Source organism: Trachurus trachurus (genome assembly GCF_905171665.1).
Source record: "Trachurus trachurus genome assembly, chromosome: 6".
Lineage (NCBI taxonomy): Eukaryota > Metazoa > Chordata > Actinopteri > Carangiformes > Carangidae > Trachurus > Trachurus trachurus.
Window position 1 is genome coordinate 11,727,222 of NC_139897.1, and position 19,114 is coordinate 11,746,335.

The following is a 19,114-nucleotide window of genomic DNA, read 5'->3' on the forward strand; positions in this document are numbered from 1 at the left end:
TCTATTTTTGTCTGATAGATAAAATCACAGTGAACCTTGACAACCTACCTGAACTTGAATGTTTCCCATGTCTTTGTTACTGAGGCTTAGCAGTGTGCCAAGTGCAGCAACCATGCCAGCATATTTTGGTGTAAAACACACCCACCAGTGTGAACAAACACTGCATAGCTATCAGTGTTCTCTCAGGCCATCTGTTATGTGAGCAGCAACTTCAATGTCCTCAGCGCAGGATTTCAGATTTCAGATCCAAATAACATCCAACAACTGCTCAAGTTGAACTGGTACATTTATTTTGGAGCATTGTCTTTGTTGCATTACACATTTGAATACAGGACAATTAGAAAAAATAACAGAGGAAAATAAACAAGAACATGAAATTGTAACTTACAGTAAACAGGTTCACCTTTTTCATGAATGGTAACAGTATAAAATAAAATATTACTAAGTATAACAAAAGAAGATAAAAAGGGGAAAAAAAGTTACTTGATGTACAATTACATTTCTTTTGAGATGCACAAAGAAATAAAATACATAAAAACAAAGTAATTAGTAATTGTATTGTATATTAAGGCATCAACAGGCATCAGATTAGTTAAGCGCCGGCCATGAAAAAGGCAAAGTGGAACAGTCCAACATTTCTCTCAGCTAAAGTGGTCACATCTACACACATCTCAAACCAACATAGGATTTAGTTGCCTGAGTTCGAAGCACAACCAATTGCCTATTTTACATAAAACTCAAATGCTTCAATACTTCTCACTTATCTCAATGTGTGCATTTCAATAAAACATGAAACTTCGCAATATAAACAAAAAGCTACATCTTTCTTTGTTTTGGCTGTTAAGCTCAGTATAAATAAAACCAGAACCAGGAACCTCTATGGTTATCACACGTTGCTGCTTGAAAACACTGATTATGAATAAGTAAGTTTCAGGACAACAAATAGACTGACATGTTTATATCTTCTGTAGTCAGGTTTCATTAAGTGCTTTGTGCAAAATTAAAAACAAAAAAAGAATGTGTATCTTTCTTTCTCCACACAGACACAGCTGAGGAAACCAGAAACACAAGAACTACAGTAGGCTGATGGCTGATGTGCTTTGTGTAACGGAGCAAACATAGTTGAGTAGATGGGGGCAGGCTTTCATTAGCGCCAATGTGTTGGTAAACAGAAGCGCATTAAAAAGTGATCTCCTCAGTCTCACTTCCCATCTCCAGGAACAAGTCAATGGTCAACACACACCAGCTGCTGCTGCCGGGGCTGCTCAACAACTGGCCATCGCAGGACAAACTCTGCCCTTAACTCACAGTAGTGGCAGCAGCAGCGATTTCTCTTCATGTACACCTAATTCGCATGTCAGGTTTTGTCCTGGAGCAACTGTTATGAGATCATAACAAAATGACGAAATGGGATCAGCCCTCTGGACAGCCGGCGAAGCGAGGAAAATAATTTGGTAAATGTGTGTTACATCGGTGCCACGACCTCAATGCTGTCAAACAGACAAAGCTCTCATTTGTTGCGGTAAAAATAAACTCACAGAAACAGATGACAGCAGAACTGGTCATATTCATATAAACAACAAAATGTTCAAAACTGAAAACAAGAAAGATCTAATCTCCAAAAAAAAAAATATTGTTGCTCTACTGGCAGACACAGGAACATCAGTGATAACTTTGTGATACATTAAGGCATCCAGTCTTTGGTTAATAATGGTGGCACTTAAATAAATAGTCTTGAAAGAAAAAAACAGACAAAAATTGTCTGGTTTCGACACAGTGTGTAAGATTTCCGCTTTCTTTCCTTACAGCAACTTTTGATTATCCTCAGCACTATAATGACGCCATAGAGAGTGAAAAGCCATACATATGAGAAAGACAAGTAACTTCAAGTGCCTTGAGTCTTAACATGCGTGGAGAATTGGGTCTTTCACCTCTGTGCACTTCCACTATCAGCAGATTAGAAGAGGAAGGATGGTTGTGAATTAAGGAAGCCTCTAGCTCTTTAATGAAAGTTGTCTGTGTGTGTGTCTCTTGCACAAACAACTCAGGCACTACAGCAAAGACATGGTCAGTATCATAATACGTAAGCGGGATGTTATGTCCAGCTGATTGGCCGGCGGCTCTCTGGGCTAGAGACACTCTGACAGCACCTCATGATGGGGTAAAGACGGGTAGATCATGGGTGTGCAGGTACAGTCATTGCTGTTTTGGCTGAGCTGGATCTTCAGCTTCTCCACTTCGTAGTTATGGAGATACTCCTGGACCAGGTAGCGCTCTCTCTTTACTCGAGCCCTTACATCAGAGGGAACATCTGGGATCATCCAGGCTACGAAGAACTTGACACAGAACACGACGTGCTGTGGAGGAAAGAGCACAACAGGTGAATGTTGGATATTTACTTTAAAACTCAAAGCTGCAGAAGTATTTCAATCATATATTAAAAACGTGTAAAAAAAAAAAAAAAAACGATAAGTGTTTGCTATTATTATAATGTCACGATTAAGTACAGGTCAATGTCAGGATCTGAGACTCGGTTCAAGTGGTCAGTAAATGTTGGTGCTTCTAGTTTTACCTCCATGATAATGATGAAAGCCAGCTTGGCAGCCAAAATATGCCAGAATTGCATAGTGTGGGAGTACTCCTTCTCATGGCCAGGCGGGTAGCGGTAATCACGATATCTACAAAGAAAGAACACAAGAGCTGTAAATGATCTGCAGACTCAGGATTCAGGTTTCATGTCAAAAGCAGAGTATGAAATCCCGTTTGTCACAAAACTATGCTGGTTTCCACAGAATAATAAAGTTTGCTACAGCTGTGTTGTATTTTTGAATCTTCACTACGGTGAAATTCTTAGCTAAAGCTCACATTTTATCAACTAACTAACCAATGTAATGTTTTTATCACTCAGAAAGGGGAGATTCTCCAGAAATAATCGTCATCCACCCGCCCCCGCCCCCCACTGTCTCTATTTTTCTCACATAAAAGAGCTCTACAACCAACACAAACACTCACCTGCAGGTAGTGATGGAGCTGTTGAACCAAAAGGGATTCTCCCCGTCCTCAGGGCGGTTGTCCGGATCGATCTGAGAGATATTAAACACTGACAGGCTGTTGTTTATGTAGCCTTTCATATTCATCTCACTCCCTGGCTGGTAGGCATACATGTACACCAGCCGAGGGATCATATCTGAGGTGAAGGCCACAATGAATGCCTGGAGAGCAGGGAAAGAAAATAGTGAGGAAGATTACAAATAAAAGTGGGTAGATCATGAGCAGACGCACATCACGCAAATAATGTAATCCAACACGCACATTTGTGACAACAGAGAGGACGGCGATCCCACTGAGGATTTCCTCCCACGCTCCGATACTGTGGGCCTTGGCTGCCACAGGACGCCTGAACTGAGTGGTGAGCTTCCAGGCGTCCACTCTAACCTCAATGACGTTGTTGATAAGTGCCAGTAGCGGAGCCAGGGGGAAGGAGGCGACAAAAAGTGTGATGAAACCAAACTGGATCACTGGGACAAAGAGAGGAGAGAGGTTAGTGAGAGAGAGTCTGACATAAACAGCACCCTCTGCTGGACCACAGGCCACACTGCATCTGTCTGTCTGTCTGTCTGTCTGTCTGTCTGTCTGTCTGTCTGTCTGTCTGTCTGTCTATCTCTTTTTACTGAAGTAGAATTTTCTCCCAAGAATATACTAAACTACACAGCTCAGATTAGTATTTAAACAGCTGAGCTTACTATTCATTTTTGTCTTGGTTGAGCTCAAGGTATAGACTTAGCAGTGATTTGACTCCACTCTGGTTGTCTGAATTGCAGATATAGTTGTCAAGTGTTTCTCTAAGTCACACCCTGAGTGTAATGTTTAGACTGCGTGCTGGATGTTTACCCATTTCCAGGTACTCATAGAAAAGGCCCAGTTGTCCAAAGCCCTGTAGGTCGTGGTCCTGCTCCCAGCGGCTGTACAGACTCTCTGGGTGGTTTCGTGCCTTTCTGCTGCCCCACCAGTTCATCAGCCACCTGAGGGACACAGAGGGTTGGTGGAGCACTTTGAGGCAACGTGTCACATTCTCTGACAGAAACAATAAAGCTGTACTAAAATATTAACAATGGCTATAAACTACATTAAGTCTGAGTACTCACGGGACCAGAGCCTCTTGGATGTTGCCCCACACCTGTTTACCAGTCATCACTATGACCAGCTGGGTGGTCAGCTCAATCAGACAGCCACCGGGGTCACACTGAATGTAGGAAAATTGATATAAAGGAGGTCAGACATTGCGTAACTCGAATTTCGCTCAAGCTGAATTACCAATGCTAATAATGTACAACTTAATGTAGTTTTAGTGGTACCTCTTCATTCCTCAGTTTAGTCCACTTGCCAAACATGTAAGTGTATTCTCCAGGATGGCCGACAAACTTGCCCTTGAAGAAAGCCACATAGAAGCAGGAGGAGTAGTAGTTGACAAACTGGAAGAGGAACATCTTCACCGTCAGTTTGTTCTCATACTCCAGGTGAGTCTTTGGGATTTCTGTCACATGTTAAAAGATAATAAAAGATAGGTTGTAAATACACGAACAAAGAGAGAACATGTTTTCACAGCTTTAGGGACAATGTTGATGTGCACTGATGTATGGACACATAAAGACAGAAACAATAACTGGGGATACGTTCTGTCACTCTGGCCCTCACCCATATCAGTGATCCAAATGGCCACTCTCTCATACATGAGATTGAGGATCATGATGATGACAAAGTTGATACAGGAGGCGGTGACAGAGGTGGCCAGTTGTGGTGTGATGTAGGGGCCAACCACCTGCAGGTTTGAGGTTGGACTGTCCTTCATGATGCTGGCGAAGGCTGCATATACCGCCAGGCGGTACGCTATCACCCCAATGATGCAGGCAATGATCAATGACATCTTCAGGACAGAGACAACAGTGACACAATGAAAGACAACTACAAGGCACAGCAAGTCACAAGACAAAGGTATGAGAATATCACACCAAACACACACACACATATACTGTATATATAAGTATAGACATGCTGAATTAAGGCCAAGATAAGTGTTAGGAGTAACTGTCAGGCTTAAAGTGTGCATGCATGTGCCATGAAAAGACACCTGTCTCAAAATTCCCATAGCTTACTCACAGGCAACAAGAAAACACAAAACTAATCAATGGTAGTGTGTGTAAAACTTTGCTCTTAAATGGGTCACAATTGATTAGAGATTAGATTAAATTACATCATTTAAGGAAGCTCAATTTCTTTAAAGTTTTACACATACTGGCCCTCGTCACATGATACTGTCCATTACGATGATGATGGACAGTATGATGAAAAAAGACACATCACACAAGGTGGAAAACAGCTAGAAGAGGAAAGTTACTTTAGCTAATCAAGTGTACCAAGATACTATGCTCACCCAGAACAGGACGGTGGCTCCAGATAGACACATGCGTGCACACTTGCTTGTTATAGGTAAGTATGGCTCCATTTCCTACATCATAGGCAAGCAAAGCGTGGACACAAGAGTCAGTAACCATGTGTTATATCCTGAAAAGACAGCTCTAAAAGGCCAGGTTCCTTTAATCATCACCAGCCTCAGATGAAGACAGAGCTAGTTTTCCCAATCAGAGTCTTTGTGTGTAAACGTTTTAGCCTGGGTTCAATTCTGTCACCTGGTGGTCTCCTGGTGGAGCCATGCTTTTGCAAAAATCTCTTTCAAGACAACTAATAATGCAGTAGCCAAGGACACTCGTGCCTCCGGGTCTTTCCAGAAATCTCTGTTATCCACACAAATGACATCACACCAAAACCTCTCCCTCACCAACACCGGCATTCGACACATAAAGTGCCACCCTTACCCAGAGGAGCACAGTGGCCCAGCACAGAAACAATTTCCCCATTAGATCTGTAGCAGTCCTCTCAAGAACCCACTCCGCTTCCTAAAGACGGGGTGGATGTGTTCATAGAGAATTACAGCACTCCGTTTCTATTCATTTCAAGTCTGTGTCTGCCACTGTCACCACCTATTCACTGGCAATTTACTGTAAATGACCAGATGTTTTTAATCAAAGAGTTGTTACTGAAACCAGCTTTTTAGCGCAGGAACTGGCCTAATGAATGACTGCAAGAAACTCAGTGTTTACAACCTGCATCCAATAAAGACAACAGATACTCTAGTCTGTAATCATCCCAACATTGTTAACATACAGAATATCTGTCTGATGAAGCCTTGTGGAGGCTACACAAATGTAGAGCTGTACATTGCAACAGTATCATACAGTGTATTAGTTTGTCATGAGCACACAAACACCTGAGTGATGCGGTTCAGCTTGCGGTTGGTGCACTTGGTCTCATACTCAGGCCGAAGCTGCAGCTGCTGTTGCTCCTCCTCAAAGTCGACCAGGTCCCACTCATACTCGAGACGGGCCTGCCGCCTCTTCCAGAACTCCAGGAACAGCGTCACTGAGGAGAAATGTAACCCATTACTCCACATGTAGCAGAGAAAATATTCAGAATGATGATAATTATCATTTATAGTGTATTATGATGTAATTTTTTTGGTTCAAGGCTTTTATGTTGGTGTGGTAGCAGACGTGTCAGGTCACAAAACATCAGCCACTGTATAAAACCAAAAGTTAAAGTGAGAAGTGTGAAAATGTGTTTTTCTTTTGTCATTGGATAAACTGGCCCTTTAAATACAGAGCAGGCAACAGTGGTTAGATCACCAGTTTCCCACTAGGTGGTGCACTGGGTTAGAAAATACAAAATTCAAAGAGCAGACATTTTTACTCACCCCAGATTCCCATGAATATGGCAAAAAACACTGTTCCCACATTGTCAAATAAGTGTGATTGCTGAAAGAAGAACATGTTTAAGAAATAGTGAGAAGAAGGAAAGATTAATTTGTCGACATGTACAGTACTGTAGTTCCAATCGTCCTTAAAATGCCACATGAATCATGAACAAAAACAACTTAGTCACAGAGTTGAGATGTCTCACCCATGAGGAGTTGCACGTTGAATTGAGTTTCCAGTAGCCACATTTCTTGTCGCACAGCGGGCACATGACAATGTTGCCACCAACTTGCTCGCTGCATATTTCTTTACTGTTGGGAGATTTCAACAAAATGAAGGATGACACGAGAGATACAAATAATAGCTTATGATGCAATGAGGAAATGGGCTATTCTGGGTAAAACTCACCTCCACTGGTTGTCATCGTAGGTGAGGAATCCATAGACAAAACACATCGTCCCTACTACTGCAGCAAACAGCAACATTTCGGTGTAGAAACCCAGCCAGGCAAAGTAAATACCTATCTTCTCTCCATAATACTTCCTGTTGAAGGGGAAAGAAACCCCAAATCTTCCCGTTAATCCCCCTGCTACTAGACTAATGTTGAGTAAATACAGAGAAAATATGACAACTATTTTCAGGTCTTGCCTTATAAGGTTGAGCGGCTGCTCCTTGAAGAAATAAGGGAATCTGGCCCAGTTTTTGTACAGACTGTACCGATCACTTTCGCAGTTAGCATCGTTTGACCTTTTCCAGTATCTGCACTGCACACACAGAAGAACGCAGTTCACTAACACATTCATTGCTTTATTTATTCTTGCAACATCCAACGCTGCCTCCAACAGGATGTTACAACTTGAAATCAATGAGTGCACATTGCATTTGAGACACATGTCTTTTTTCCAGTGATAAAAAACAGGCTAAAAGTTCACCAAAAGAGACTCACATCATGCAGGGGGAAGGCAGCAGTGTAGGTGCCATTGTTGAGTAACCTCTTGATACCCTTCTTATCTTTGTCTCCACATTCATCATGGAAGTACGAACAGCGGGACAGGATATAGTAGACCTGGGCAGAGAGACAAACAGAACAGTAGTGCTTATTCTTCAAAATAGACATGACCTACTAAATTTCTGGATCTTAATAATATTTCTTTAGGCCTGCAAACAGTACCAGAGCATACTTTAGTATCTCTAGCCACATTAGTCTTGAATGATAGGAGACATGGTCACAAAAACAAAAATAAAGTCAGGGTCAGCATCCTTACTATCCTGTTGCGGGTGGAAGGAGGGAAGAATGTGTCCTTGTTGTCGATAAGGAAGAAGTCAGACTTGCTCTTGTTGAAAGGAGCTGTGAAATAGTCTGGCTCAGGGTGCATGATGTGCTCCGGCAGACGAAAGGGGGTGGACAGCCAGTTCATGGGCATCTCGCTGTTGTCTGGGATGTCGTTGGCCTTGAAAGGAACTTTAATCTTCAGTACGTCTGCATAGGTGGCCAGCACTTCCCACGGAGCGTGGATCTTCACAAAGTAAGTCTTTCCATCGTCTGACTCCTGATGATGACAACGGTAAAATAAGTGTCACAGTATAATAAGTACAGGGATAATGATTAAAAAAACATTACTAATTTGGTAATCAGTGAGTATTTCACAAGCTAATGAGTAAATAGCATAGAAATCAAATCAAGAACATAGACATGAGATATGATGTAGGCACACAGCGTGTTTTCACAGGCTTTTACATGCTTAGACATAATCAGAATCACAATCCAGGGGCTCTAACCGATTTGTCTTCTGTCTCCAGCTCCAGACCAACTTTCACCAGGTTGGCTTCATACATCTTCCTCCTCTCCTTTAGAAGTAAACAAACAATGTATATTCATTAATTTGATTTTTTTTAATACAACTATAACAAAATCTATTATAAATATAAAACAACACATGTGTTTATTATGAGACATACAGTAAATATAAGTACAATTCTGAAATGAAATGTCCGAATTTGAACAATTTGTTTTAATTTTTAAAAATTGATAGAGAAAGCGACACCGTGTTAGAGCTTGTTAGCGCAGAAATGAACTGCCACATATTACAACACACGTATAATATACACAGTCAGGAAGTGGCCTCCCGTTTGGCCTTCCTCATACAGTGGAAAGAATGAGCGAGTTTCTGACCAGGCCAGAGGTCTGAGTGTTGACTCAGTGACACCGCTGTGGGTAAAATGTGAGTCGGCTGTGACGAAAAGCTGCATACCCTAGGAGTGGTAACACTTAAATGTGAAGGCTAACAGCTAGGTATCAAACACAAAGTCTTTCAGCACTCCACTCCTGATAAAGAGACTCGTTACAACAAGAGTGATCAAAGAAAAAAGGGAAACACTTCAAGATGATTCACTAAAGAAAAGGGGGATGTGAATCTATTTCAATATACAAGTGACCTTCTCAGGAAATTCCTTGAGAGTATTACTGTTCGATGCTGAGAACAACAGTTTATCTGGCTTTATCAGTGTTGTGGTATTTAAGGTATGCTGCTGACACCGACTGGGAACTCTGAGGATACCCTAAAAGAAGTTCTTTCAGTTAATGTTATGGAAAGGATATATTAGTTGTTCTTTCATTAAATATATTAAGATTTAAAGATATTTAGTTCTGGCAATGAATAATATCCTCTGTTATTCATCTTAGTTGGAAATACATCAACACTGAAAAACTGAGATTATAAACATGCTCTTGAAGTTTAATGTGTAAAACCAAGGTGGATATATATTTACAGTTAGCCTATGCTGTGTCAATTAGTACAGTAGATTAATCGTGGCAGTGCAAACAGGTACTCACATGGAAGTTGTTTCTTACCTGTTTTCTCTCACCATCTTTATCGTCAACATAGGACAGAACAAAATCAATCCTGCGCACTCCATCACGGAAGAACACAGAGTCTTTACTGTGTTGTTGTTTGTCAATCTATAATGAGACAGGACATAGATCAAAGCATTTCAGATATACACTGGTACAGGATGCAGTCACCACAGCAGACCACACAGTCAAACTACTGTACGACGTATCGGTAGTAAACAGCAAAACCCCAAACACAAGGCCTCCACACCACATCACACACAACAACAACAAAACTAAAATCATGATTATCATATTTTCACTCCAGACACAAATAATATGCTAAATGAAAGGTGGCAGGCTGGCTGCTGTGGCTAAGATTGTTCATGATAGTCATGTCATGGGATTTGTGAGACAAGATAACAATATGCTTTTAAAGGACCCTGTATAGTTTAACAGAATAAAATAGATAATGAGAAACACATCCAGAATCCAATGAATGCTTTAACATCAGATTCTCTGACTTCTTAAACAAAGCCTCGGGCTATAACAAAATATATGAAGAGAGGACTGTACATTCATAAACATCATTCTCTACAAAATAATAAGAGAATGATGAGAAAACACATAAGGCTTAATGCTCAATCATGTTTGCACTTCATTTCCCTTTGTTTTTTTTTGTAAATACTGGGATCCATAGGGGCTGACACCACTTGTGTTGGTAGCTAGAAGAAATCCCAAGCATGTGTGGCAGCTAATGCTAGCCCTGCAGTGGCAGTCTCTGTAGCAGCCACAGGGCCGAGGAGAAATGAGCTGCACAGGAGGAATGCTTTAAGGGAGAAAAGGAAGGCATGGCTGTCTTCTTTCAGTGCTGCTTCAGCTGTTGGGAGAGCTAAAAATAAACATGTATCATGTACGACTGTCATCATCACCACACATCACTACAGTAGCTACCTACACAGGACTGCTGGCAAGTCAAAGAACTCACACATTAAGTGCAACAAAACTGGCAACATCCGACTCAGCCACATGTACTGTATGGCTGTTGTGCAGTAGTTCTGACAGTGTTTTCCCGTCTGTCCACCCAGTGCCGTGGGGGTAGGGAGGAAAGGAAGAGCACTTTACCTCCATGGCCCACTCCCTTTGGTTAGATGCATCAACGGAAAAGGCCGGCTGCCTGAGCAAAATTGCCTCTCTCAAGGGAACACAGTCCAGCCCTTAAAGCACTGCTTCTCTCACTCCACCGATCCCCCAGACAGAGGAGCTCCAGCCAGTCCACTCCTTCCTCTCCCAGGACAAGCCCTCACTCGGCCAGACATTTAGATAAGAGACCGGAGGAGGTACAACAGGAGAAAAATGGAAGAGACTCCAAGAGATGACATCAACATGGTGGCAGCATAGCTGCTGCCAGCTGCAAAGCTGGCTAATGTAATAAGAGGACAGCGTCAGGAAGGGGGAGATGACATCACTGTGCTGTAACCATCAGAAGAGTAAAAGAAACAGTGCCTGAAATAGGTCGTTCAATATTTCAGATAACCAGTAAAACCTCAGCTGAAAAGCCAAATGACCTGATCTGGTCTGATAAAACTGATGTGGATGAACCACAGAAAACCAATGATTTGTCCCGTCTGACTTGACTTTTTGAAACAAATCAATTAAACAACCTGAAGACCTTTCCACAATAGTGTACAATGTACAAACGTGCCTGTCTCAGCTATGTTTCGCAGTCTAGTTCCTTTTGTACAAACTACTAAAAACATTTGTATCTACGTGTTCAAGGTTTTTAAAGGTTTGCTTAGGCAAAGATATGCATGTTCTAAGGACTGGTCTACATTACCTCCCAGTTTAGATTGAACCGTGCTGACCATGGCAGGTTGGGAGTTTTCTATAACTGGGATGTCCCTGCAGAAACTCTCTAATTTACTGTAATTACAGATCTGCTGTATGGAATCAGTGCATCTGCTGGGACCTGCCGCTGCTAAGTTAAGCCAGTAGAGGCCACAGAGTACTATACATTTACCAAGTAACTCCTAACCACTGGGTGTTTAGCAATACATCTTAATTAAGGAGGGTGAATGTAGAACATGTGTAACATAAGTAGGTTTCTAGTTTCAGGGTGGGGATTCCTTAAAATATTACTTTCAAGGCATTTATTTTGGGGGGTTTGAACATGTCATTCTTATTAAACTGGGCACTATTGACTTTGATGTTTCGCTGCTAAATTGCGTGGTAATATACTATAATAATAATAATGTGTGTGTTTTTGTGTTTTTTTAGAGAATAGGCCTCCTGTGTAGTTGTCTCTATGTTTCCCCAGTGCAATCTGATGTTAGTGCTACATGTAGTTAAATGTTCGAATGTAATGTCTCTTTTTCTCTAAGTAAATGGTAGTTACAGTATCACTCCAATATGGGTTTACTGTGCTGCAATAAATCATTGCAATCCTCAAATTTGCTCTAAATGCCGAGGAGATTTTGTGCTTTTCTCCAGAGCTGAAAAAGAAAACTGAACACTCCTATCTTTCCAAAAAAAAAAAAAAATTTGGTTTAACAACACTCTAAAAATACACATGGAAAAATATTGTTCAAGTTACATGCTTCTACAGAGATGCATTGCATAGTACAAGTCATCAGTTCAAACCCACCCATGGATAAAAAACACTCTTGATTATTATGAGTTAATTTTAAGGATTTGTGATCAAGAGGTGTCTGAAAGAGGGTTAGCACGAGAGCACGAGCTAAAGTCACAAAGACCGTGCACCTGACTAGCTTAATAGGAACAGTGACTAAACTGACATCCACATTTAGATAATTTATATCTTTGGGGGAGATGTCAGTAAATAACTGATGGTCCAAAATCGACAGTGCATATATTAAGACCATGACTGTCATACAGGAGTGAGACCCTCTAAAGTGACTGGGAATGTCACTGTCAATGCAGGACATCACCAACTAATCACATCAGACTGTGTTGCAGTGCACAACCCCCTCAATTCAAACAGGAATTAGTTTGCAGATATTTTGAAAAAAGGTGATATAGTTAGAGGGGTCATATCTCACTTCACTCTCAACAAGAGGGTGGATGCATATGTGGTGAGAGAAGAGTACAGCTCTAAATGCTTGACCCCTACAGTGAGGGGGATCTGGTGGCTCTGTTCTGCTGTGGGCACCATTTTACTGACAGGTTATGGGTCAAACTGTCCCCTTAGAGTGAGGGGTCACTGAATGGTTTGACAAGTGTGAAATGATGTCAATCACATGCTACGGCCTGCAAAGTAACCACATCTCAAACCAACTTACAGGAAAGTTTGAACAAACGTGTTAAACAGCGCTCTCTACCACTGTCATCAAAACACAGAATGATGGAGTACCACTTTCCATCCCACCAGAGGAGTTCCAGAGACTTGCTGAATCAGTCCCAAGGAGTAATAAAAGCTTTGGCTGCACAGGGTGGCATGACATCTTGCAAAGACATGGTACGTTGGATTTCCCTTTAATTTGTTACTGTCTTCCAGGAGGAGGGTCATACAATCCGCTACTGTTTTCATTCTTGATCACAGAGACAATTTATAGATGTGCAGGAGCCGCCTCCCCTAAAAAACTCCTTGATGTCTTCTTCCACTCAGCTAAATCACAGCCTTATGGTGAGGGAACCAGATCACAAGGCTGATTGCAAGTTTTTTAGTATTCCTTAAAGATTAGCAGCTGTTAAAAGCTGTAGTGATACAACTTTTCATTAAAATGGCCACATTTTGGGGCGAAGATGCCTACTGTACAGTATGTGGTTAGCCACGGCAGGGTTCAGTCCTGTCATGAGCACAGGGCAGGGTCCTGATTACAGTATAGACTGTGTACTGTGTACAGGCACACACACACACTTACTTACACATAAGAGCACATAGAAAAACAGCCAGGCAAACAACAAATACAGAATACAGTGTGTGTGCAAGTGTGAACTTTCTAATGACGCTGTAACACCACCAGACTGTTGCTTTCTCTTCAGTGGAGCAGACGATTATCACAGGTGAGAACAAAGCAAGTGAAAGGGCCTTTTCCATTTTTAATGAACTCTTATAACGCGACAACATTATAGCTCATGCCAGGATATTTCCATTACCCTTTGCAGAAAACAACATGCTCTCCAGAAGCCACTATCAGCTCTCAACTGCACTTTGTATTGATTTTAACTCCAATGTCCAAGCTTAAGCCTCTTAATAGATAATGCTGCAGGAGAAACTCAACACTGAGAAGCCATTCTTGAAGAATGAAATAAAGGCTGGCAGGCAAACATATGCATAGAGTTGCATCACATCACAAGTCTGTTTTACCATGCCATACCCTGGAACGAAACTTCAGGAATAGAGCCCGCTTTCTCGAGAGCTGTGGAGGAACCGAGGGGAGAGTGAGGGAAAACCTAACAACACGAGAAATTCAACAGCACAGAGCTAAGACTGGGGCAGCAGCCTTACACATGTGATTAAAACGTCACTCCACACTTGCATTACTTTTACAAATCCTTACAGATAATGCTAAAAACACTTCACAGCACTCAGAAAATCAGTAAATATTATAGGTCAGGCACAGTCACAATCAGGTCTTGAGGACGTCGTGAGATGGCACAAACACGAGGACACTGACACAGCAGCATGCATCTGCTTTCCTCAACTGGTGTCTTACCCCAGTCAAAGAATTGATTTGTTCTAAGGTCTGAGCCTCTAACCGTGGACTGTCGCTGTGGTCGGAGGGGGCCAGGGAGGCCATGCTGCCGCTGAGAGACTCACAGGTCTCTATACACACATCGGGCGTAAAAGGAAACTTTAGGTACAGCGTGGGAGGGTGAGAATAAACAGAAGCATTAGGATTGCATCTGGCTCTCTCATGACATTTGCAGGTTGTAAAGCACTATATGAATTTAAAACTGAGACTAGTGGTTGTGGGGTGCACTGGATGGGTTCACAATAAGAAATCACTATTCAATTCTAATGACAGAAGGAAGGAAATCTTTACATGTACACAATGAACTTCCTGATATAATGTTTACAGGGGCTAAGTCGGAAGTAACGATATCAATCTGATAAACAGATCTTTTCTGCATCTGTCCTCGTGAGTTCAGCATTTAGGAAACATTTGCACAGGAGGAAGAACATACAGTAGCTTCACCTATTTAAACATCTGCTATATACTCAAGTCATCTAAAAATGTGCAGACTATTCTGAGGCACAGGGTGTTCCCTCCCACCCACTATCCATCCACCACTGAGGCAAAATAAGTTGCTTTTCAGGAATGTCTGTAAAGAAAAAAGTGCTGTGTGAATATGAACATGTGACGAGTTTACAGTGTTTACCGCTGATTGTCCCTGGAGGGATCCTGTGCTGGTTGAGACGTGGTAGCCATTAACGTCATCTGCAAGACAGTAACAAAAGGAGAAAGTCAGAATTACAAATGTTAATTGTGGTAAAATATGATTATCATGTAGCATAGGTGAATCTCAAACAGTAGAGTTGGTAGCAGTCAAGTTCGGTTTCAAACGCAGGAACAGCTGCCTGTGCTGAGAGGAGCGCTGACCGACAGCCAATGTTGTGGTCTATATTTGTACAGCATTTTGTGGTGGTGCTCCCCACAAGGCCAGACAGCATGACCTAACAGGATCACTGTGAAAGAATACACACAGCCATGTTGCTGCAATTCCACCACCACTACAGGAGCAACTACAAGAAAATTGTAAATCCCCTATATGTGTTTGACAATGAAAGCAGCAGGGATGAAACAAGGTTTTAACCATGATAAAGCTCTGCGTTTGCATACTAGTCATTGCCCTTCACATGCAATTACAGTACAACCCTCCAAAGTACAATAGATTCTAAGACATTTACATAAACAAATAGAAGAGCAGACGTAAAGGCAGTAATGCAGTAAAGTATGTTGACATGATGACTTTACTGAAAAAATAACACAAAGCCAAGTTTCAGCCAGTGTGTCTGTGCTTTTAAGTAGAAAAACAACAGTCTTAATTGATAGTCTCTCTGAGGTTATATTTAGTCTGGACTCAACACAGAGAATGTGCCTACATTGGCCTGAAACAAGCATTCGAACCTTGTAATATATAAACCTTCTCTTTCTCCACATTATTATATACACACACCAAGTCAGCAAAGTAGAACGTAGTGGTTCAAAACCAAAACAAAAGTGAAATGAAAACTATTCATCAAATAAGTTCTTGTCCAGAAATGGAATACAGTACAACCTGTGATGTAACTTTCCCCACTGCAAACATGCTTTTTATTTTGTTGAATTTAACTGCATAACTGAACATGAATGACTGAGCTCTTGATAGTGTCGAACAGTAACAATCAAAGAAATTCAATTATGTTTAGAATATGAAAATTGACCATGCTGCTGCCATTTGCAGACACAGTCCGCTTAATGTTACCAAGATCTTTTGAATTATTCCAGGATGTGTTATTTAAAGAAGACTCTTAATTCCTGACAATTAGTACTAAACTGTAAAGTTCATTTCTTTCATGCATATGCCTCTCAAACAGTTGTGCAGATTTCTGCCCAGTTGGACAGAGTACTGGAGCTCTCTGTTTAGCCACACAACTATGCCACAAGTCTTTTCCCACCTAAGCAGCCTCCACAGTTAAGGCATTGTTCTAGAGAGAGCAGCTGATCACAGTGGAAATGCCACAAGCCTGCTTCTATCTCTTTTTTTTATTACCACAGCAAGGCAGCAGACTAAACCCTTGTATAGCCTATATCCTTTTAAGTTATTTTACATCTCATCTGTAGTACATAGAAAATCCTGCTGTATTCCTTAACAGCTGGTTTAATGAAATAACAGTGATATGATCTCCAAGCTATTAATACATTTTGAGCCACCTTTTATTCTGGGTGTTACCACTGCCACCTTGCAAGGATGTGAAAGTAAATTCAGTAGCCACTAGTTTCTGGTGTGACATTAACTGTGAAAAAACAACCCTCCATTGTGTTACTACTTTCAATTTTCAGGCACATGCATACACACACAAACGGTTTGATTAATTTTAACTCTCTATGTGTTGTCTGAAAATATGGACATCTGACAATATGTATAAATACGATGCATAATTATTACAGACTGAAGGGTTCTATGTTTCCATATTGTGGGATAGGAATACTGCATATTAAGTTATGATAGGTCATAAAAGCTAGACAGAGATTTTAGGTATTAATGTCATTTAGTGCTCTGTGAATGTGATTTGTGGAAAACAAAGCTTCTATTGTTCTCTTAACACACCGTAAACTACAACATCTAGGTAACAGTACTTTTACACTCACACAGCTGGACTGCTATATAATATGATTCTCTCTATGTTACAGATGAAACACTTCTCTTTAAACATTGATTCATACCCATAAGGGCTGCTGGAGAGCATCCAAGGTGATTCATGCTCCTTTCCTCAACACCATACATGGCTTAAAACACAATCCACAGCCTAAGTAATTGTGTAGACTTCGAATTTAGCCAGGGCCAGAAAAAAAACTGAGGTTTGTTCTGGCGGACAGTGGCTGCCTGTAAATGACAGGAGTGTTTCCAGTAAGCAGGCCAGCTGTCAGAGGCTGGGTGGCTGTAAGTCACCACTCATTCCACGAAAAGAGAGTCTGGCTCTGACCTAGTTGGGGTGGGGGAAATTGCAACGTGGAATCTTGAAATGAGTGAGTTGTGTTATTTAAAGTAGCTTTAATATCAACGGTTTAGGTGTTGTTGATGTTAATAATTGTTGCCAGCAAAGCAAAGGCATGACAACACATAACAGAGAAATCTGATTGTCTGTCTTGTCTACTTACAAATGTTGTCAAGTGAGAAAAGTTGATGGTTATGATGTGTTGTTAAGGTTGTTATAAAGTTTCATGTTATGTAAGATATGTGTGCAGAATATTCCTTTAAAATAATGATATTATGTTGATTAAGAGTACTATTTAAGTAGTAAATACTACTAAATATTGCACAAAAGTTGACACTAGTGTATTTCTCAAGGCCATAGAGCCTGTCAATCTTAATTGATCACCCAGAAGGCTGGTATCCCAGCACCACCAACGCCCAACACAACTTCATAGCATTTCCAGGGAGTCGCAGCGTTTAGTTTAGCTACTCACCGTTCAAAGACTCAGTGGGGCTCATCTCAATCAGACTGTCCCCACCAGCTCTGCCCGTTATCCGATGCATGTTGAGAGCCCCGTGTGGCCAAACCGTGGCCGCTGGTCCTCGTCGACACCACCGAAATCCGGGGTTAAGGCGACGTCTGTCCCGCCTGAACTAAGAGTTGTTTTGCCCGCACAAGTCGTCCTCTCCAGAGACGCCTCGGTCCTCGGTGCAGGCAGCCTGACTTTCACCCACCGACCACCGACCGACTGACTGCTGCTGCATCACCTCAGCAGCAGAGGGACGTTCAGGAGGGGAGTGGTTTCACGCCACAGACCAATAGACTCTCCGGTAGACGTGAACCGCTACTGAGCCTGAATATTTACAGGTCATTTAAAACTGAACCAACACAAACTGACGGACAGACCAAATACGTCACATTGACCAACACTTAACACTGTGTTAGCTAACGTTAGCTTAGAGACACGTTGGAGGATAACTTCATACGATGGAATTCATTAAATTAAGATAAGTAAAATAAACTAATATGTTTGTAGTTGGGTATCATACTTACAGAAAGGGAGTTTAACAGGAGACGCAGCTGTGTTAGGTGTTGAAAGTTGTACTTCTATATTGATACCTTCAATGTAAATTGTCTCTCCATCTTCGAGGGAGTTCGGAATGTCCCTGAAAAATGTTGTTGCCATGGTGACCAGTGTTGAGGAGACTTACCAGAGGCGTTGCCAAGGTGACCACCAGTGTTGGGGAGACGTTTACATGTAGGCTAGTTGAACTACAGTATTTGCTGTAACTTGCTGATAGTTAAATTACCGTCCATTCATGTTTTATGCTGCGTCAATTTCAACTACTTTTTGGGTAATTTTTTGTAGTTTAACTAGGCTACTCAATTTACAAACTACAATTCTGGCCAATAACATGATTTTTTAATACATTTTATTTTACCATTATTGTGTTCCAGAACTCTCTTTGGAAAAAAGGCATGAATCATGGCATCTAGTGCTAGTGCCTAAAGTGCCTCTGAAGTTCCTGTGATGGATTGTTGTTCAAGGCACACCGATCTCTACCTCTTTGTATTTTTTATTACTTTTTTTGTGACTGATTTACAAGTGGGTATTGGGGTGGGATTTTCGTTTTCTCTTTATATTACCCTATGTTGACCAAAATTGTTAGCTTTTTTTCTTTAAAAAATAAAAATAAAACTGTTGAGAGTATATTTTCTTATAAGCTACACCATGTTGATTTATTTAACGCTGAGTTAAATGAGTATAAACAGTTAAAGCTACTTTTTTTTAGCTGTAGTTTTACAAACTACATTTCTCCAGGGGTAGAATTT

General features: G+C 41.2%; 1 protein-coding gene across 6 annotated transcripts; it reads right to left on the minus strand.

The window, feature by feature from the left end:
* Nucleotides 1-358: 358 nt before the first annotated feature.
* ano5a (anoctamin 5a) lies at nucleotides 359-18,023 on the minus strand. 6 transcript variants are annotated; one of them, XM_083973630.1, is made up of 22 exons: nucleotides 17,775-18,023; nucleotides 14,983-15,041; nucleotides 14,316-14,453; nucleotides 13,977-14,018; nucleotides 9,661-9,768; nucleotides 8,589-8,657; nucleotides 8,075-8,359; nucleotides 7,756-7,875; nucleotides 7,458-7,573; nucleotides 7,218-7,352; nucleotides 7,015-7,120; nucleotides 6,809-6,869; nucleotides 6,326-6,477; nucleotides 5,432-5,506; nucleotides 4,696-4,924; nucleotides 4,356-4,534; nucleotides 4,146-4,243; nucleotides 3,892-4,022; nucleotides 3,313-3,518; nucleotides 3,013-3,212; nucleotides 2,573-2,678; nucleotides 359-2,357 (listed from the first exon to the last, which is right to left on the minus strand). In XM_083973630.1, exons 1-22 carry the CDS (start codon nucleotides 17,842-17,844, stop codon nucleotides 2,130-2,132), a joined length of 2,913 nt encoding a protein of 970 aa, XP_083829756.1. In that variant the 5' UTR covers nucleotides 17,845-18,023; the 3' UTR covers nucleotides 359-2,129. The 6 variants fall into 6 exon arrangements, with proteins under 6 accessions (XP_083829756.1, XP_083829755.1, XP_083829758.1 ...); XM_083973629.1 differs by lacking the exon at nucleotides 5,432-5,506 and adding an exon at nucleotides 5,874-5,954; XM_083973632.1 differs by lacking the exon at nucleotides 5,432-5,506 and adding an exon at nucleotides 5,874-5,954 and having other exon boundaries at nucleotides 14,316-14,425; nucleotides 17,775-18,014.
* Between the last annotated feature and the right edge of the window lie 1,091 nt (nucleotides 18,024-19,114).